The sequence below is a fragment of the Cetorhinus maximus genome, unplaced genomic scaffold (assembly GCF_964194155.1).
Source record: "Cetorhinus maximus unplaced genomic scaffold, sCetMax3.hap1.1 HAP1_SCAFFOLD_2302, whole genome shotgun sequence".
Lineage (NCBI taxonomy): Eukaryota > Metazoa > Chordata > Chondrichthyes > Lamniformes > Cetorhinidae > Cetorhinus > Cetorhinus maximus.
Genome location: NW_027598241.1, coordinates 1 through 18,146, shown reverse-complemented (window position 1 = coordinate 18,146; position 18,146 = coordinate 1). Strand labels below are relative to the sequence as shown.

At 50.8% G+C, this 18,146-nt stretch overlaps 2 protein-coding genes across 2 annotated transcripts; one reads left to right on the top strand and one right to left on the bottom strand.

Annotated features, from left to right (window-relative positions):
• Positions 1-286: 286 nt before the first annotated feature.
• LOC144677204 (protein phosphatase 1 regulatory subunit 15B-like) lies at positions 287-2,825 on the top strand. Its single transcript, XM_078537390.1, has 3 exons — positions 287-507; positions 640-1,617; positions 2,303-2,825. Exons 2-3 carry the CDS (start codon positions 697-699, stop codon positions 2,558-2,560), a joined length of 1,179 nt encoding a protein of 392 aa, XP_078393516.1. The 5' UTR covers positions 287-507; positions 640-696; the 3' UTR covers positions 2,561-2,825.
• Positions 2,826-3,016: 191 nt separating this feature from the next.
• On the bottom strand, positions 3,017-18,146 carry LOC144677205 (nucleobindin-2-like). The gene is made up of 7 exons (XM_078537391.1): positions 18,045-18,146; positions 17,021-17,079; positions 16,251-16,343; positions 15,367-15,456; positions 14,504-14,674; positions 11,659-11,761; positions 3,017-3,856 (listed from the first exon to the last, which is right to left on the bottom strand). The coding sequence occupies exons 3-7, from the start codon at positions 16,302-16,304 to the stop codon at positions 3,702-3,704; spliced, it is 573 nt and encodes a 190-aa protein (XP_078393517.1). The 5' UTR covers positions 16,305-16,343; positions 17,021-17,079; positions 18,045-18,146; the 3' UTR covers positions 3,017-3,701.

The following is an 18,146-nucleotide window of genomic DNA, read 5'->3' as shown; positions in this document are numbered from 1 at the left end:
TTCCCACTGGGTGGAAGTTAAAACTAAAAATGCTGGAAAATCTCAGCATCTGTGGAAAGAGAAACAGTTCATGTTTGGAATCTAATACGACTTTTCTTTGGGACTCCAAAAAACCCTGTCCCTGTCCACAGGAGATGCTGGGTCTTTCCAGCATTTTCTGTTTTAATTTCACATTTGCAGCATCTGCAGCTTTTTGCTTCTGTTTCAGCCGGGAGGCAGGTTCTGACGTCACGCCCTGTGACGTTTAAAAAGAGGCGGAACTCGTCCGTGATTGGCTGAAAGTGACGTCAGCGCGTGATTATAAAAGCCGAGGCTCGGGGCCGGAGAGACATTTCCCGGAGTATCAGAGACACAGACACAGACATCGAGACCCAGACCCAGACCCAGACCCAGACCGAGGCTGAGACACCGAGACCCAGACCCCGAGACCGAGATGACCCAGATCCAGAGCCCGGCTCCCGGCAGCACAGACCCTTGGAATTGGCTGGAGGACGGCGGCGGCGGCAGGTACCTGGGGCCGAGTGGAGGGAGGGACCCGCGGGGCGGGGCGGGGCGGGGCTGGCTGGGCCGAATGGCCTCTTTCTGGGCGCTGCTGCTGGACCTGATTATTAAAGACCATTTATTTCTTTTTGTTTCCAGTTGTGTATCAGGCTCCTTGGGCACTGTCACTTGGATAGTTCCAGAGCAGCTTTGTGGATGTGGAAGCCCAGCTGTGAGCGACAATCTTCTGGTTCCTTTCCAGAGCTGGACTTGATGGAGATGGTGCGGACCATCAGCTTCAGTCACCAACAGTCTAGTCAGAGCAGCAAGGGCATGGCAGCTGTGGGAAGCAGAGAGACTGACTTCCACCTCACCCGGGATCACCTTGACCACCTGTCCTGGGGTGGGGTGGGTGCCTCCCTTCACCTGATTCTACCTGGAGATACCTGGTGGATGAACAAGGAAGATCAGATGGACACCGAGTCTGGCCATCAGACAGAGACACCTTCCACCTACACCAATCCATTCATTCTATCAATCATTTCGCCAGCCATGGATCAGACTGACTGGACATTGGACCAGACTGACCAGTCATTGGATCAGGAGGATGAACAGGCTTTTTCTGATTGGCTTAGTGACGTCGAGGAGGATGTGGAGGATGATGTAGGCTCCATTGACTGGTCTAGCAGTGGTGAAGATGATTCATCAAATGATGAGCAAGAGAGTGAAAATGAAGCTAATGACCTTTGGGACTCATTTTTTGACCGTGACCCCTACAATCCCATGAACTTTTCAGCCTCCACTGGGCACCAGTCTCTGGGCCAGAATAAAAAGACTACTGAAGAGAAGAATGATTCAAATCAGTTTGAAACTGAAGCGTCTGAAAATGAAAAAATCAACCCCTCAGTTTATCAAAGCACTGATCATTTAAACCCACTGAATTTCTCTGTTTGCTCTGTGACTAGTGGATCCACTGACAACAGAAAGGATGGAGTCAGAAGCACTGAGTTGTCAGAGGAGGTGACAGCAGACAGTCCTGGTCTGAAACACCTCACACATCTCTGTGAAAGTGAAAACTGCTCAACACCAACTGTGAAGCGAGAAGCCAGTCAGTCGGAGGGAAAAACTATCAAAAAGGTGGGTTTTGGTGATCAAAAGGGCTTTTAATTCCCCCTCATCTGTTCTAATGGGTTATCATCCAGGCTTTAAGACTTATCTTAAGAGATGCTGCAGTATGAGTGAGCTGTTTCTGTGGAGGTTGTGGGAACTCTGGGTGAATTCTGTGGCAATTCACTAAAAACCCACCACTGACATCACTTTCCTGCTGTAACTCTCCTCCCCTGCTATTGCCAGCTGAGAGGAGTGCCTGTGTGCAACAGGTTCCCCCCACCCCAAGCTCAAATGCAGAGGCTAATACTGGGGGAAATATTTGCAGCAAGTCTTTTGGCTGACTCATAAAGTGAGGCATTGGATGAGTGACTCAGCTGATCAGTGAGCCTGATGCAATGTTGTATTAATACAGACTCAATGCTAATGACTCAGACTGCATGACTTGTAAATAGCATGTCTGTAATTCTCACATTGAACACTCCCTGTTGGCAGTTTCCCACCTTGGTTAAAATTACATGGGTTTTGGGGACCAGGCTCTGATTAGCACCAGAAGTGTCCTCACACTCCTTCATTGCCTTTCTAGCACAGCTGGAGCCTGGTGTTCAGTCCCCAGTGGCTGGGCTTGGGTGTAAGCAGCAAAATTGTTGAATGCAGCCACTGACTGATACAGTTCATAAAGTGACCACTTATCATCATCCTTCTCTTCCTCCAGGTGCGGTTCTCTCCTGTGGTTACAGTACACCCAATGATTGTGTGGGATTTTGCCTATCGAGCTGCACGCAAGGGTCCTTGGGAACAGCACGCACGAGACCGATGCAGATTCCAGCGTCGCATTACTGAGACCGAGGGTGTGATCGCCTCCTGTTTGGAACAGGACCATAGGAATGCTGTGTGGGCAAAACTTTCTGCTCCTTCAACAGAGCTGTGTGAACGTATAAACCAGGAAGAAAGTACCAAAGACAGACACTAACAAGATATCTTTTTTCTCGTGTGATCAAGAGCCAGTCAGTATAGCAGGCTACAGAAATGTAATAGTTATTAACCTGCTATTGGAGTGGTGAAGGACAGAACCTTCACAATGCAAAATAAATCTCTAATTGTGGTTTTATTTGATTTGTATATTCAGAAGCTGTTTCTACTGGTAATCACCAATCTTACCTCGTTTGGTTCACTTTGGACCATATGGCGTTTATATATTTAGATTTGTATTTTGTATAATAAATTTTCTTATACCTCAGGAAGATGCTTGTCTTAAGTAAAAATTTGACAGAGGGAGGGGTGTCTGAGTGGGAATCTGTACCTGGCGTCTAGGACAGAGGGTGGGAGCAGCGAGGCTAACTGCACCGTTTTTAGCTATTTCTTGTTCAGGAGTTGATACAACTCGTGATCTGTTTGACTAGTTCCACATTCCACAGATAATCAGTGATAACCCCAGTTTTGCACTTTATTTTACAAATGTTCATTAATCAAAATACACAATTCTCAGCCTTGCATTAAAATGTTAAAGTAAGGTGCATTTTTTAAAATTTCAGATACTGCAGGACAGACCTCTCTACACCAGAGGGAGAAGGTGTTGAGAGGGGTCAGGGCCCTTTAGCATAGTTCCCACCGCCGCAATTTCCATCATTGGGTACAGGTTTTAAATTAGTTTGTAAAATATTACAGAATATTCTAGAACATTGAGTGAAGCAGATGGGAATCTGGTCATTGCTGACAGTCATAGCAAAAGTGGCAAAAATCAAAAGCAGAGTCAGAGCTGTTTACACTGTGATCGAACTCCAGCTCAGACAGTCTTCACATGCAATTTAAACAAGGACACCCAGGTAATTTATCCAGGGTAGGCATCACAGCAACCCCTGATCACCTTGTTCAGATGTAAATGGGGCAAGAACCCAAAGATGGAGGACAATCGACATATCTCCACTACTATCCCCTCCCTATTCTATTCTATTTACTGGGCTGTCTGTAGGGCTAAATTCTCATTCATTGTGTAAGGAGCTCTGACTCAATATATTATACAACTGGTTCACAAACTGAATTAAATCCTTTTAAAAAGGATGAAGACCCTGCTTAATCAGACTCCGATCCTGCTGTTTAACAGTAGTTTGTGGTTATTGAGAAGGGGCAGCTGCTTCTGACAGTTTAACTCCAGCGTCTGCATCATGGCCGGGTGCTGCTGGTTGGTCAGCTCGGTGGCTGGGTGAACGGTCAAGCGTCTCTACCTCAGGCTGTACCTGGGCTGGTTCGTTGACTGGAGCTCGGACATCTGAAAGAGCCAAAGAAATAAGTTTACCAAAGACACAGCAAAAAACATTCAACATTCAGAAAACCAGTCACCTTTCCCACTGAAGAGATCAGGAGCAGAAAACCAGGCCCAGAGGTGCCAAGATTATCATCTTCCTCTTGGGCAGTTCCCTCAGGATCGAGGATGACTTGTTTCCACTGGGCTTCAATAGGTTGAGGTGGCTGATAATTCCAATGCAACATCTGCCGACTCTGTCACGTGTGGGGCAGGTGGTACTCGAACAGTCGGGTAGATGAGGCATTGGCAGGTTTCCGCACTCACTCCGACGCTTTGGCTTCACCGCCGCACGTCCCCAATGAAATCACTCGATGTGTATGGTGCCTTCCTGAATGAACCTTTTTCATTTTGGTCAGTCACGAGCTAGGGTCTCCCATGGTTCTGCGGGGATGTTCAATCTCTTCGGGGATGCTGTAAGGACATTCCCTTTCCGCAGTCCTCCTGGGAGTCTCTGACCACCACAGTTTCAAGTGGAGCAGCTGTTTCTTGAGTTTTGCGTTATGCATACGAATGACATGCCCTACCCAGACAAGTTGGTTTTGAGCGATTAGTGCCTTGATGCGACCACAGTATGATTGAATTTTACATCCAGTTTGAAAGGGAGAAGAGTGGGTCTAAGACTAGTGTTTTAAAATTAAATAAGGGCAACTATGTGGGCATGAAAACTGAGCAGGGTTACTAAGCTAGGGGATAGATCAATCAAGAAGCAGTGGCAGATATTTAAGGGGATATTTCAGAATACTCAGAATAAAGTATATTCCTACTATAAAGATAAATTCTAAGGGGAGGACCCACCACCCATGGTTAACTAAGGAAATAGCGTATAACTGTGCAAAGATGAGTGGCAGGTCAGATGATTGGTCATAATATAAAGAACGGCAGAGAATGATTAAAGTTTAATCAGGAGTAAGAAATTAGAGTATGAGAGGAAGCTAGCTAGAAATGTAAAAATGGATGTCAAGAACCTCTTCAGGTATTTGAAAAGGAAAACAGTGTGTGTTGGTCCTCTAGAGAGTGAGATTGGGGAGTTAATAGATAATAAGGAAATGGCGGACGAAATGAACAAATATTTTGCTTCTGTCTTCACTATAGAGGATTCAAAAAAACATTCCAGTAATATTTGTAAATCAGGAGGTGGAAGGGAGAGGGGAACTTGGTGAAATTACAATCACTGGGGAAGCCTCACTGAGCAAACTGAAGGAGCTGTGGGCTGACAAGTCTCCGGGTTCTGGTGGACTTCATCCTAGGGCCTTAAAAGAGGTGGCTAATGAGATAGTGGATGCATTGATGTTAATTTTCCAAAAGTCGCTAGATTCTGGAAAGGTTCCATCAGACTGGAAAGTAGCAAATATAACCCCTCTATTCAAGAAGGGAGGGAGGCAGAAAACAGGAAACTATAGGCCAGTTAGCTTGATGTGTAGGGAAGGTGTTGGAATCATTAAAGAGGTTATAGCTGGGCACTTAGAAAAACTCAAGGTAATCGGGAAGAGTCAGCATGGTTTTATGAAAGGGAAATCATGGTTAACCAACTTATTGGAGTTCTTTGAAGGATTAACTTGCACTGTGGATAAAGGGGAGCCTGTAGATGTGCTGTACTTGGATTTCCAGAAGGCATTTGATAAGGTGCCACATCAAAGGTTATTGCAGAAAATAAAAGCTCATGGTGTGGGGGGTGAACATATTAGCATGAATAGAAGATTGGCTGCCTGGGAGAAAACAGAGAGTATGCATAACTGGGTCATTTTCCGATTGACAGGATGTGATGAGTGGAGTCCCACAGGGGGCTGTGCTGGGGCCTCAGCTTTTTACGATTTACATCAATGACTTAGACGAGGGCAGTGAAGGCATGGTAGCTAAATTTGCAGATGACACAAAAATATGTAGGAAAATATGTTGTGAAGAGGACATGAGGAGGTTGCAGATGGATATAGATAGGTTGAGTGAATGGGCAAAGATCTTACAGATGGAGTTTAATGTGGGAAAATGTGAAGATGTTCACTTTGGCAGGAAGAATAAAAAAAAAGTATTACTTAAACAGAGAGTGACTGCAGAATTCTGAGATGCAGAGGAATCTAGGTGTTCTAGTGCATGAGTCATGAAGAGTTAGTGTGCAGGTACAGCATGTAATTAAGAAGGTTAATGGAATGTTATTCTTTATTACGAGAGGAATTTAACCACACCTCGAATACCGTGGGCAGTTTTGTTCTCCTTATTTAAGGAAGGATGTAAATGCATTGGAGGCGGTTGAAGAAGTTTTACTAGATTGACCAGGTTGTCCATATGAGGAAAGGTTGGACAGACTGGGCTTTGTTTCCATTGGAGTTTAGAAGAGTGATGGGTGACTTAATTGAAGTATATAAGATCCTGAATGGTCTCGGCAAGGTGGGTGTGGAAAGGATATTTCCTTGAGGGTGAGTCCAGAACTAGGGGGCACTGTTTTAAAATTCGGGGTCGCCATTTTAGGACAGAGATGAGGAGAAGTTTTTTTCTCTCAGAGGGTTGTGCGCTTTGGAACTCAGCCTCAGAAGGTGGTGGAGGTGGGGGTCACTGAATATTTTTAAGCCAGAGGTAGATAGATTCTTGTTAGACAAGGGAATCAAAGGTTATGAGGGGTAGATGGGAATGTGGAATTCAAAACAAACAGATCAGCCATGATCTATTAAATAGTGGAGCAGGCTCGAGGGGCTGAATGGCCTACTTCTGCTCCTATTTCGTATCTTCATTTGATTCTGGGCAAGTTAGCTTGGGAGAGGATGCTGCTGTGGGACTGCCTTACTTGCTACCGACATTACTGTAGAGCCTCCAGAACTACCCCATCTCTGATGCCAATACTAATACTCTGAACCCACTATTTACCTAAATCACAACTTATATTCTGTTTGTGCGCACTGGCACAGTGTTACCCTGTAGAGAAGGAATCCTTTCCTGCTCTGGGCTTATATGTGACTCCAGTCCCACACCAAGGGGACTGATTCTAACTGTCCCTCTGAAGTGACCCAGAGAGCTTTAAAGCTTCAGGGCACTTGGGATGGGCAATAGGTATCAGTGATGTCTACATCCTGAGAAAACATAAAATGTCCCAGGAACTCTGGGGGTGTGGGGAAGAGAAACAGCACACACTGACCTCTATTGGTTGAAGAAGTTTAGATTAAACTTGTAATGAACTTTAGCTAGACCACACTTGGAACACTGAGCAGAGCTTCACTTCCAACATTACAAACAGGATATAGAAACCCCAGAGAAGGTGCAAAAATGATTCACAGGGATGAATCTAGAACTGAGAGGGTACCAGCTTGCAGGAAAGATTGAAACAGCTGGGTCTCTTTCTTCTTGGAGAGAGGAGGCTGAGGGGTGACCTGATAGAGGTCTTTAAAAATACAAAAGGGTTTTATAGCGTAAACTTAGATAAAATGTTCCCACTTGCAGATGGCACCAAAATCAGGGGAATTCGGGAGAAACTTCCATATGCAGAGTGGTGAGAATGTGGAACTCGCTCCCACAGGGAGTGCTTGAGACCAATAGAATAGATCCATTTAAAAGGAAGCTGGGGAAATACGAGAAAGGAAGGAAGGATATGTAGATGGGGTGAGATGAAGAGGGGTGGGAGGAGCATGTGGAGCATAAACACCAGCATGGAGCAGCTCGAACAGCCTGTGTGTGCACTGTAAACTCTGTTGGTATTTAAGAGGTTTTCATGTGGTACAGAACTCCACAGTATCAGAGGTTGGAATGCAACCTTGGAGGACTGGTATAAAAACTGGTAACAGCACCACCCTTGTCGGCAGGTTCGATAAGGTCAGGGTTGGACCTGAGAGATCGGAGCGCGGCAAGTTTAGAAGCAGACGGGTTAGAGTGGGTGAGAGGAGCAGAGAAATTGAGGCGGCTGATGTCACACCGACAGTTCTCAATGTAAAAATCAAGAGCAGGGGAGAGGTCAGAGGGAGGGGTCTAGGTGGAGGGAGAATACTGGAGGCGGGTGAATGGATCAGTGGGAGGGGGGGAAGGGTGAGGACTCCTGCTCAAAGAAGTGAGCACGGAGACAAAGGCAACGGAAGAGGAGTTCAGCATCGTGCCAAGCCCGAAACTCACTGAGGTGAGGGCGTAAAGGGATGAAACGGAGTCCTTTGCTGAGCACAGAACGTTCAGCAGAGAGGAGGTTAGAGGGTATGGTGAATTTTTAAAAATTCATTCATGGGATGTGGGCTTCACTGGCTGGGCCAGCATTTATTGCCCATCCCTAATTGCCCTTAAGAAGGTGCTGGTGAGCTGCCTTCTTAAACCGCTGCAGTCCATGTGGTGTAGGTACACCCACAGCGTTGTTAGGGAGGGAGTTCCAGGATTTTGACCCAGCGACAGTGAAGGAACGGTGATATATTTCCAAGTCAGGATGGTGAGTGACTTGGAGGGGAACTTCCAGGTGGTGGTGTTCCCATGTGTCTGCTGCCCTTGTCCTTCTAGATGGTAGTGGTCGTGGGTTTGGAAGGTGCTGTCTAAGAAGCCTTGGTGAATTCCTGCAGTGCATCTTGTAGATGGTACACACTGCTGCTACTGTGCGTCGGTGGTGGAGGGAGTGAATGTTTGTGGATAGGGTGCCAATCAAGTGGACTGCTTTATCCTGGACAACGTCGAGCTCCTTCAGCTGTATTCATCCAGGCAAGTGGGGAGTATTCCATCACACTCCTGATTTGTGCCTTGTAGATGGTGGACAGGCTTTGGGGAGTCAGGAGGTGAGTTATTCATTGCACAATTCCTAGCTTCTGACCTGCTCTTATAGCCACAGTATTTATATGGCTAGTCCAGTTCAGTTTCTGGTCAATGGTAACCCCCAGGATGTTGATAGTGGGGGATTCAGTGATGATAATGCCATTGAACATCAAGGGGCGATGGTTGGATTCTCTCTTGTTGGAGATAGTCATTGCCTGACATTTGTGTGGCACGAATGTTACTTGCCACTTGTCAGCCCAAGCCTGGATATTGTCCAGGTCTTGCTGTATTTGGACATGGACTGCTTCAGTATCTGAGGAGTTGCGAATGGTGCTGAACATTGTGCAATCATCAGCGAACATCCCCACTTCTGACCTTATGATGGAAGGAAGGTCATTGATGAAGCAGCTGAAGATGGTTGGGCCTAGGACACTACCCTGAGGAACTCCTGCAGTGATATCCTGGAACTGAGATGACTGACCTCCAACAACCACAATCATCTTCCTTTGTGTTAGGTATGACTCCAACCAGTGGAGAGTTTTCCCCCTGATTCCCATTGACTCCAGTTTTGTTTGGGCTCCTTGATGCCACACTCGGTCAAATGCTGCCTTGATGTCAAGGGCAGTCACTCTCACCTCATGGGTGGTGCTGTTGTTGTCTGGTGTACTGACCTCTATCTCACAGAGGCTGAGTGCCAACTCTCAGACACTTCTTCCTAGCTCCCCCTGGACTATGACCCCAACATCAAACATCAAGCCATTGTTTCCAGAACTGTCACTGACCTCATCTCCTCTGGAGATCTTCCCTCCACAGCTTCCAACCTCAGTCTCCAAACCCCGCACAGCCTACTTCTACCTCCTTCCCAAAATCCAAAAACAGGACTACCCTGGTAGGCCAATTGCGTCAGCCTGTTCCTGCCCCATGGAACTCATTTCTTGCTATCTTGGCTCTGTTTTCTCTCCCCTTGTCCAGTCTCTTCCCACCTACATCCGTGATTCCTCTGACACCCTACATCATATCAACAATTTCCAGTTCCCTGGCTCCAACCGCCTCCTCTTCACCATGGACGTCCAATCCCTCTACACCTCCATCCCCCACCGGGATGGTCTGAGGGCTCTCCGTTTCTTCCTCCAACAGAGGCCCGAACAATCCCCATCCACCACTACTCTCCTCCGTCTGGCTGAACTTGTTCTCACACTGAACAATTTCTCCTTAAACTCCTCTCACTTCCTCCAAATAAAAGATGTGGCTATGGGTACCCGCATGGGCCCCAGCTATGCCTGTCTCTTTATGGGTTATGTGGAACATTCCTTGTTCCAGTCCTACTCCGGCCCCCTCCCACAACTCTTTCTCCGGTACATCGATGATTGCTTCGGTGCTGCTTCATGCTCTCGTCGGGACCTGGAAAAATTTATCGATTTTGCTTCCAATTTTCACTCCTCTGTCATCTTCACATGGTCCATCTCTGACACTTCCCTTCCCTTCCTTGATCTCTCTGACTCCATTTCTGGTGATAGACTGTCCACTAATATTCATTACAAGCCTACCGACTCCCACAGCTACCTAGACTACAGCTCCTTACACCCCGCTTCCTGTAAGGACTCCATCCCATTCTCTCAGTTCCTTTGCCTCCGTCCCATCTGTTCTGATGATGCCACTTTCAAAAACAGTTTCTCTGACATGTCTTCCTTCTTCCTTAACCGAGGCTCCCCCCACCCACGGTGGTTGACAGGGCCCCTCAACCGTGTCCGACCCATCTCCCGCGCCTCTGCCCGCACATCTTCCTCTCCCTCCCAGAAACATGATAGGGTCCACCTTGTCCTCACTTTTCACCCCACCAGCCTTCGCGTTCAAAGAATCATCCTCCGCCATCTCCAGCTTGATGCCACCACCAAACACATCTTACCCTCTCTCTCCCTGACAGCATTCCGTAGGGACCATTCTCTCCGGGACACTCTGGTCCACTTCTCCATCACTCCCAACACCTCATCCCCTTCCCACGGCACCTTTCCATACAACTGCAGAAGGTGCAACACCTGCACCTTTATCTCCTCCCTCCTCACCGTCCAACAGCCCAAACACTCCTTTCAAGTGAAGCAGTATTTCACTTGCACCTCCTCCAACTTGGTCTACTGCATTCGCTGCTCCCAATGTCGTCTCCTCTACATCGGGGAGACCAAACACAGACTGGGTGACCGCTTTGCGGAACACCTTTAGTCTGTCCACAAGCATGACCCAGACCTCCCTGTCGCTTGCCATTTCAACACTCCACCCTGCTCTCATGCCCACATGTCCGTCCTTGGCCTGCTGCATTGTTCCAGTGAAGCTCAACGCAAACTGGAGGAACAGCACCTCATCTTCCGACTAGGCACTTTACAGCCTTCCCGTCTGAATATTGAGTTCAACAACTTCAGACCATGAACTCTCTCCTCCATTGTTATCCAACTTTTAAATTTTTATTGACTTATTCTTTTATTTTTAAAATTTATTGTCCTATCCTTTTTCCCCCAAACCCACCACCCCCACCCCCCCAACACACACAGGGCCACCGGTAATTTGTTTTGCTTTCACAGAGCGTTCTGCTATTAACACATTTTGCTATCTTACCTTTCTGCCACTATCAGCACCTCCTTTAGTCTTTAACACTACCACTAACCCTCCCTTTGTCCTGTGTCCATGATATCTTTGTCAATCTCTCCTGAGCTCCCACCTATCCCTGACCTTCTATTTTGCTCCACCCCATCTTAAGCAGTATAAAATCTTCATATTTCTACTTCTCTTTAGCTCTGAAGACTCATCCGGACTTGAAACGTTAACTCTGTTTCTCTCTCTCCACAGATGCTGCTGAGTTTTTACAGCATTTTTTGTTTTAATTTCAGATTTCCAGCATCTGCAGTATTTTGCTTTAAGTCGGAGGACTGGTTTTGGACAGAGGTTATTCCACCAATGCTCTTGTAACCTCATTCTCTGCAGGTACTGGTTTCCCCTCATCCTCGCCCTCACTTGGACAGTTTTCCTGCAAATACCCAGGGTGCCCTCACCGCCCCCTCACTCTCTCTTACCTGCAGGTGCCTCCGGGGGCTGGAACTTCAGTTTTCCTCCAGGTCCAGATGGTGGGGCTTCTACTTTCTGCTGGGATTTCTTCTGTTCCATCTGTAACAAGGCCTAGGGTCACAAGCAGTGGAGAGCAGTCAGTGTGAATCAGGTGTAATAGATCCAAATGCTGTCACTGCTTCCAGCACAGCACAACAATTCAGTTCTGAGCGGTTTTCCTATTGGAAATCCAATAGGAATTCCAATTATTCAAAAAGGGAGGGAGACAAAACAACAGGTAACTACAGGCCGGTTAGCTTCGCATCTGTCACTGGGAAAATGTTAGAAAGGATGTAATAGCAGAGTATTGAGAAATACATAATCTAATCAAGCAGAGTCAGCCTGGCTTTATGAAGGGGAAATCATACCTGACAAATTTATTAGAATTCTTTGAGGAGGTAACAAGCAGGATAGATAAAGGGGAACCAGTGGATGTAATATATTTGGATTTCCAAAAGGCGTTTGATAAGGTGCCACACTTAAAGTTACGTAATAAGATAAGAGGCCATGGTGTTGGGGGTAGGATATTAGCATGGATAGAGGACTGGCTAACTAATAGAAGACAGAGAATTGGGATAAGGGGGGTATTTTCAGGATGGCAACCTGTAACTCATGGAGTACCACAGTGATCAGTGCTGGGGCCTCAATTATTTACAATATATATTAATGACTTGGATGAGGGAAGTGAATGTAATATCACCAAGTTTGCAATTGTCACAAAAATAGGTGGGAAGGCAAGTGGTGAAGATGACACAGAGTCTACAGAGGGATATAGACAGGTTAAGTGAGTGGGCAAAAATGTGGGAGATGGAATATAACGTGGGAAAGTGTGAGGTTATGCACTTTGGCAGGAAGAATAGAGGAGCTGAATATTATTTAAATGGAGAAAGACTGCAGAAAGCTGCAGAACAGAGAGATTTTGGAGTCCTTGTGCATGAATCCTAAAAAGCTAACATACAAGTTCAACAGGTAATAGGTAAGGCAAATGGAATGTTGGCCTTTAATTCAAAGAGAATGGAGTATAAAAATAGGGAAGTGTTGCTAAAACTATACAAGGCATTAGTTAGACCACACCTAGAATAAATGAACAGTTTTGGTCCCCTTATCTAAGGAAAGATATACTGGCATTGGAGGCAGTCCAGAGAAGGTTCACTAGGTTGACCCTGGGTATGGAGGGATTTTCTTATGAGGAGAGGTTGAGTAGTTTGGGCCTGTACTCATTGGAGTTTAGAAGAATGAGAGGCGACCTTATTTAAACATATAAGATTCTTAGGGGGCTTGACAGGGTAGATGCTGAGAGGTTGTTTCCCCTTGTGGAGAGTCTAGGGCCAGAGGGCATAATCTCAGAGTAAGGAGGCCCCCATTTAAAACAGAGATGAGGAGGAATTTCTTCTCACAGAGGGTAGTGAATCTGTGGAATTCTTTACCGCAGAGGGCTATAGAGGCTGGGTCGTTAAGTATATTTAAGGCTGAGATAGACAGATTTTTAATCAGTAAGGAAATCGAGGGTTATGGGGAAAAGGCAGGAAAGTGGAGTTGAGAATTATCAGATCAGCCATAATCTCATTGAATGGCGGAGCAGACTCGATGGGCCGAATGGCCTACTTCTGCTCCTACATCTTATGGTCAGCTGCAAATCATTGTCACACAGCCCAGGTTCTGGAGCTCAGCGCATGAAGCAGCACATAGCGGGGGGAGGGGGAGCGAGGGGGGGTGGCGAGTGGGGCGAGGCGAGGGGAGGGGTGGGGTGAGGGGGCGGGGTGAGGGGGTGGAGCGAGGGGAGGGGGCAGAGCGAGGGGAGGGGGCGGAGCGAGGGGAGGGGGCGGAGTGAGGGGAGGGGGCGGAGCGAGGGGAGGGGGCGGAGCGAGGGGAGGGGGCGGAGTGAGGGGCGGGGTGAGGGGAGGGGGCGGGGCTAGGGGCGAGGGGAGGGGGCGGAGCGAGGGGAGGGGGTGGAGCGAGGGGAGGGGGCGGAGCGAGGGGAGGGGGTGGAGCGAGGGGAGGGGGCGGAGCGAGGGGAGGGGGCGGAGTGAGGGGAGGGGGCGGAGCGAGGGGAGGGGGCGGAGCGAGGGGAGGGGGCGGAGCGAGGGGAGGGGGCGGAGTGAGGGGAGGGGGCGGGGTGAGGAGAGGGGGCGGGGTGAGGGGGCGGAGTGAGGGGAGGGGGCGGAGCGAGGGGAGGGGGCGGAGCGAGGGGAGGGGGCGGAGCGAGGGGAGGGGGCGGAGCGAGGGGAGGGGGCGGAGCGAGGGGAGGGGGCGGAGCGAGGGGAGGGGGCGGGGTGAGGGGGCGGAGTGAGGGGAGGGGGCGGGGCTAGGGGCGAGGGGAGGGGGCGGGGCTAGGGGAGGGGGCGGGGCTAGGGGCGGGGTGAGGTGAGGGGGCGGAGTGAGGGGCGGGGCGAGGGGAGGGGGGAAAGCGAGGGGAGGGGGCGGAGCGAGGGGAGGGGGCGGAGCGAGGGGAGGGGGCGGAGCGAGGGGAGGGGGCGGAGCGAGGGGAGGGGGCGGAGCGAGGGGAGGGGGCGGAGCGAGGGGAGGGGGCGGAGCGAGGGGAGGGGGCGGAGCGAGGGGAGGGGGCGGAGCGAGGGGAGGGGGCGGAGTGAGGGGAGGGGGCGGAGCGAGGGGAGGGGGCGGGGTGAGGGGAGGGGGCGGAGCGAGGGGAGGGGGCGGGGTGAGGAGAGGGGGCGGGGTGAGGGGGCGGAGTGAGGGGCGGGGTGAGGGGAGGGGGCGGGGCTAGGGGAGGGGGCGGGGCTAGGGGCGGGGTGAGGTGAGGGGGCGGAGTGAGGGGCGGGGCGAGGGGAGGGGGGCGGGGACTCTCCCATTCACCTGCTGATATTCCTTTTTCTGAGCATCCAGTTCATTTTGTCTTCGCTGCAAATCTTCATGTTCCAGCCTCAGCTGCTCAACTTTCTGGTTAAGTTCTGCCTCCTGCTCGGTCAGTTCCCTCTCGTATTGTCTCAGCTCATCCTCTGTGTAAATCTGAGTCTCATCCAGCGTCTGTGCCCATCACAAAACAGAAGCACAATCACTGGGCAGAAAGGGGACAAACGAAAACACATTCCCACAGCCACTCAACTCCCCAAACCTCCACCCAGTCACTGACGCCCTGAATCCTCCCACCCCCCACCCGGCCAGACGCCCACCTCCCGCGCCCCCAACCGGCCAGACGCCCACCTCCCGCGCCCCCAACCGGCCAGACGCCACCTCCCGCGCCCCCAACCGGCCAGACGCCCACCTCCCGCCCCCCCAACCGGCCAGACGCCCACCTCCCGCGCCCCCAACCGGCCAGACGCCCACCTCCCGCGCCCCCAACTGGCCAGACGCCCACCTCCCGCGCCCCCAACTGGCCAGACGCCCACCTCCCGCGCCCCCAACCGGCCAGACGCCCGCGCCCCCAACTGGCCAGACGCCCACCTCCCGCGCCCCCAACCGGCCAGACGCCCACCTCCCGCGCCCCCCAACCGGCCAGACGCCCACCTCCCGCGCCCCCAACTGGCCAGACGCCCACCTCCCGCGCCCCCAACCTGCCAGACGCCCACCTCCCGCGCCCCCCAACCGGCCAGACGCCCACCTCCCGCGCCCCCAACCGGCCAGACGCCCACCTCCCGTGCCCCCAACCGGCCAGACGCCCGCGCCCCCAACTGGCCAGACGCCCACCTCCCGCGCCCCCCAACCGGCCAGACGCCCACCTCCCACTCCTCTGGGTCCAAGAATTCCTTCTTCTCTGTGGATTTCAGAAACTCCTCTAGGCTGACCAATCGATCCTTGTTCATATCAACCTGTCAAATAACAGGAAGGATTATGAAACAATCAGAAAGGAAAGGAATTATTGCCTCGTTGATCTGCCTAATCACCCAGTCTGACACTTTGACTCTCTGCGGCACTGTGACTCTCTGCGGCACTGTGACTCTCTGCGGCACTGTGACTCTCTGCGGCACTGTGACTCTCTGCGGCACTGTGACTCTCTGCGGCACTGTGACTCTCTGCGGCACTGTGACTCTCTGCGGCACTGTGACTCTCTGCGGCACTGTGACTCTCTGCGGCACTGTGACTCTCTGCGGCACTGTGACTCTCTGCGGCACTGTGACTCTCTGCGGCACTGTGACTCTCTGCGGCACTGTGACTCTCTGCGGCACTCTGTTCTGTCCAAATTAAGACCTGGAGTTGTCCATCAGAAATTGTGGTAGAAGCAGAAACTATAATAGCTTTTACAACAGAGACTGAAAAATATTTTTAATTGCAGAGGGAATAATGAGAATGGGGATAGTTTGAGAAACTGGAATCAAAGTCAAATCAACCAGGATTACACAGAACGATGGAGCAGTTTGTGAAAAAAACTCCAATTTATATTCTTGAATTCTGTAGGAAGAGGAGATTCCACAGCCAATGTCTGCACCTCAATTGAACTTTGACTGAACTCACCAGTATTCATTAATAACTAGACATTATACCCTTAAAGGGTCCTACATCTGCACTTTGGCAAAGTGAAAATCGTGTCCTACACAATGTCCTTATTAAATGTCCCGGCTGCAGGAACAGGATTTTGCGTTTTCTCCTTCCCTGAATTGCTCACCTCATTCATCACGTGTTCCCTCATCCTCAGTCGTTCCTCCTCCATCTCCACCATGTCATCCTCCTCATTTTTGGGATCATAAACTTTCTCCAACTTGGTGGGTGGTTTTGGGGAAGAGAGAGAGAGGGAGAGAGAGAGAGGCATAACTCAAATTTTTATTCATATAACATTATCCTTCATGCTCCGAGTCTAACCGTGAGAAATGTATCTCACAATTTGCTCCTCTTGGTTCCTCCAAGTCTTTGCTGACTGAGTGAGGAGTAAAGTTCACCCATTATACAGGGCGTATTCTGTTATCAGTTGACAAACTGGGTGAGAAGCGTTCACTGTCTTACTGCCAATATCTGACCAATCTGACAGCAGCACTTGCCCAAGAGATACAGAATTAACACTTTGATGATCACAGCTTTAATAGCTTCCAATCTGTGCAGTGATAGACCTGACTCCGTTAGATTAGGGAGAGATATTGTGTGGGGGGGTAGGGTTAGGAGCTGGAGGAAGTTGTTGGGGGGAGGGTGGGGGTGACGTGGACCTGATCAGCTCCTCCACTTCCCAACACTCTCCCAAAGGCACTGACCCCAGGGGCAAGTCGAATGGGCCTGACACCATGTCACCAGGAGCCCAGAGAAGGTGTTTGCTTGTTCAACTGTGGAAATCACACAGCAGCCCCGCTCGTGCCCTCCGTGAATGATCACACTCCCGCGGGGGTCACTGAGGCCAGGACTGAAAACCCTGGATTACTGTGGCTAAACTCAAAAACTCATACTCACCTCTTTGGTGAACAAAGCTTCAAGTTCCTGTTCATCCAACACACCATCATTGTTCGTATCTGCAAAAGAACAGAGTTTGAATGAGGGGGTCAGGGAGATTCCTAATGCATTTTATACAGTTAACCCAGCAGCGATGTCACTGCATTTACACTCAGAGGAGGTGGGCGGGGCGACCGGTCAGTGAATCGTCACAGGCGACAGGCGGACGCTCCGCGGGGAGAGTCGGTCAGTCAGTGAGGCTCCCCGGGGAGAGTCGGTCAGTGAGACTCCGCGGGGAGAGTCGGTCGGTCAGTGAGGCTCTGTGGGGAGAGTCGGTCGGTCAGTGAGGCTCCCCGGGGAGAGTCGGTCGGTCAGTGAGACTCCGCGGGGAGAGTCGGTCGGTCAGTGAGGCTCTGTGGGGAGAGTCAGTCGGTAAGTGAGGCTCCGCGGGGAGAGTCGGTCGGTCAGTGAGGCTCCCCGGGGAGAGTCGGTCGGTCAGTGAGGCTCCCCGGGGAGAGTCGGTCGGTCAGTGAGGCTCCGCGGGGAGAGTCGGTCGGTCAGTGAGGCTCCGCGGGGAGAGTCGGTCAGTCAGTGAGGCTCCGTGGGGAGAGTTGGTCGGTCAGTGAGGCTCCCCGGGGACAGTGGTCAGTGAGGCTCCACGGGGAGAGTCGGTCGGTCAGTGAGGCTCCGCGGGGAGAGTCGGTCGGTCAGTGAGGCTCCCCGGGGAGAGTCGGTCGGTCAGTGAGAGTCCGTGGGGAGAGAGGACGGTCAGTGAGGCTCCGTGGGGACAGTCGGTCGGTCAGTGAGGCTGTGTGGGGACAGTCGGTCGGTCAGTGAGGCTCCGCGGGGAGAGTCGGTCGGTCAGTGAGGGTCCCCGGGGAGAATCGGTCGGTCAGTGAGGCTCCCCGGGGAGAGTCGGTCGGTCAGTGAGGCTCCCCGGGGAGAGTCGGTCGGTCAGTGAGGCTCCCCGGGGACAGTGGTCAGTGAGGCTCCATAGGTGGGTGCTGGTCACTGTGGCCCATGGGTGTTGAGTTGAGCTGTTTACCATGTAACTTGAAGAAGGTTTTTGGGTTGAACTCGCTAGGGTCCAGTCCGTCTGTTTCCTCCCAGACTTCCTTCAGCTGATCACGGCTCCCCTGTCATAAAC

Bases quoted from the DNA above. Each gene is read 5' to 3' on its own strand.
- LOC144677204 (XM_078537390.1), top strand. From the start codon at position 697: ATGTGGAAGCCCAGCTGTGAGCGACAATCTTCTGGTTCCTTTCCAGAG. The intron at 1,618-2,302 runs GTGGGTTTTGGT...CTCTTCCTCCAG, and splicing joins AGGGAAAAACTATCAAAAAG to GTGCGGTTCTCTCCTGTGGT.
- LOC144677205 (XM_078537391.1), bottom strand. From the start codon at position 16,304: ATGGTGGAGATGGAGGAGGAACGACTGAGGATGAGGGAACACGTGATG. The intron at 14,675-15,366 runs GTGGGCGTCTGG...TGATGGGCACAG, and splicing joins TGGACCCAGAGGAGTGGGAG to ACGCTGGATGAGACTCAGAT. The intron at 3,857-11,658 runs GTAAGAGAGAGT...TGGCTCTTTCAG, and splicing joins GCCCCCGGAGGCACCTGCAG to ATGTCCGAGCTCCAGTCAAC.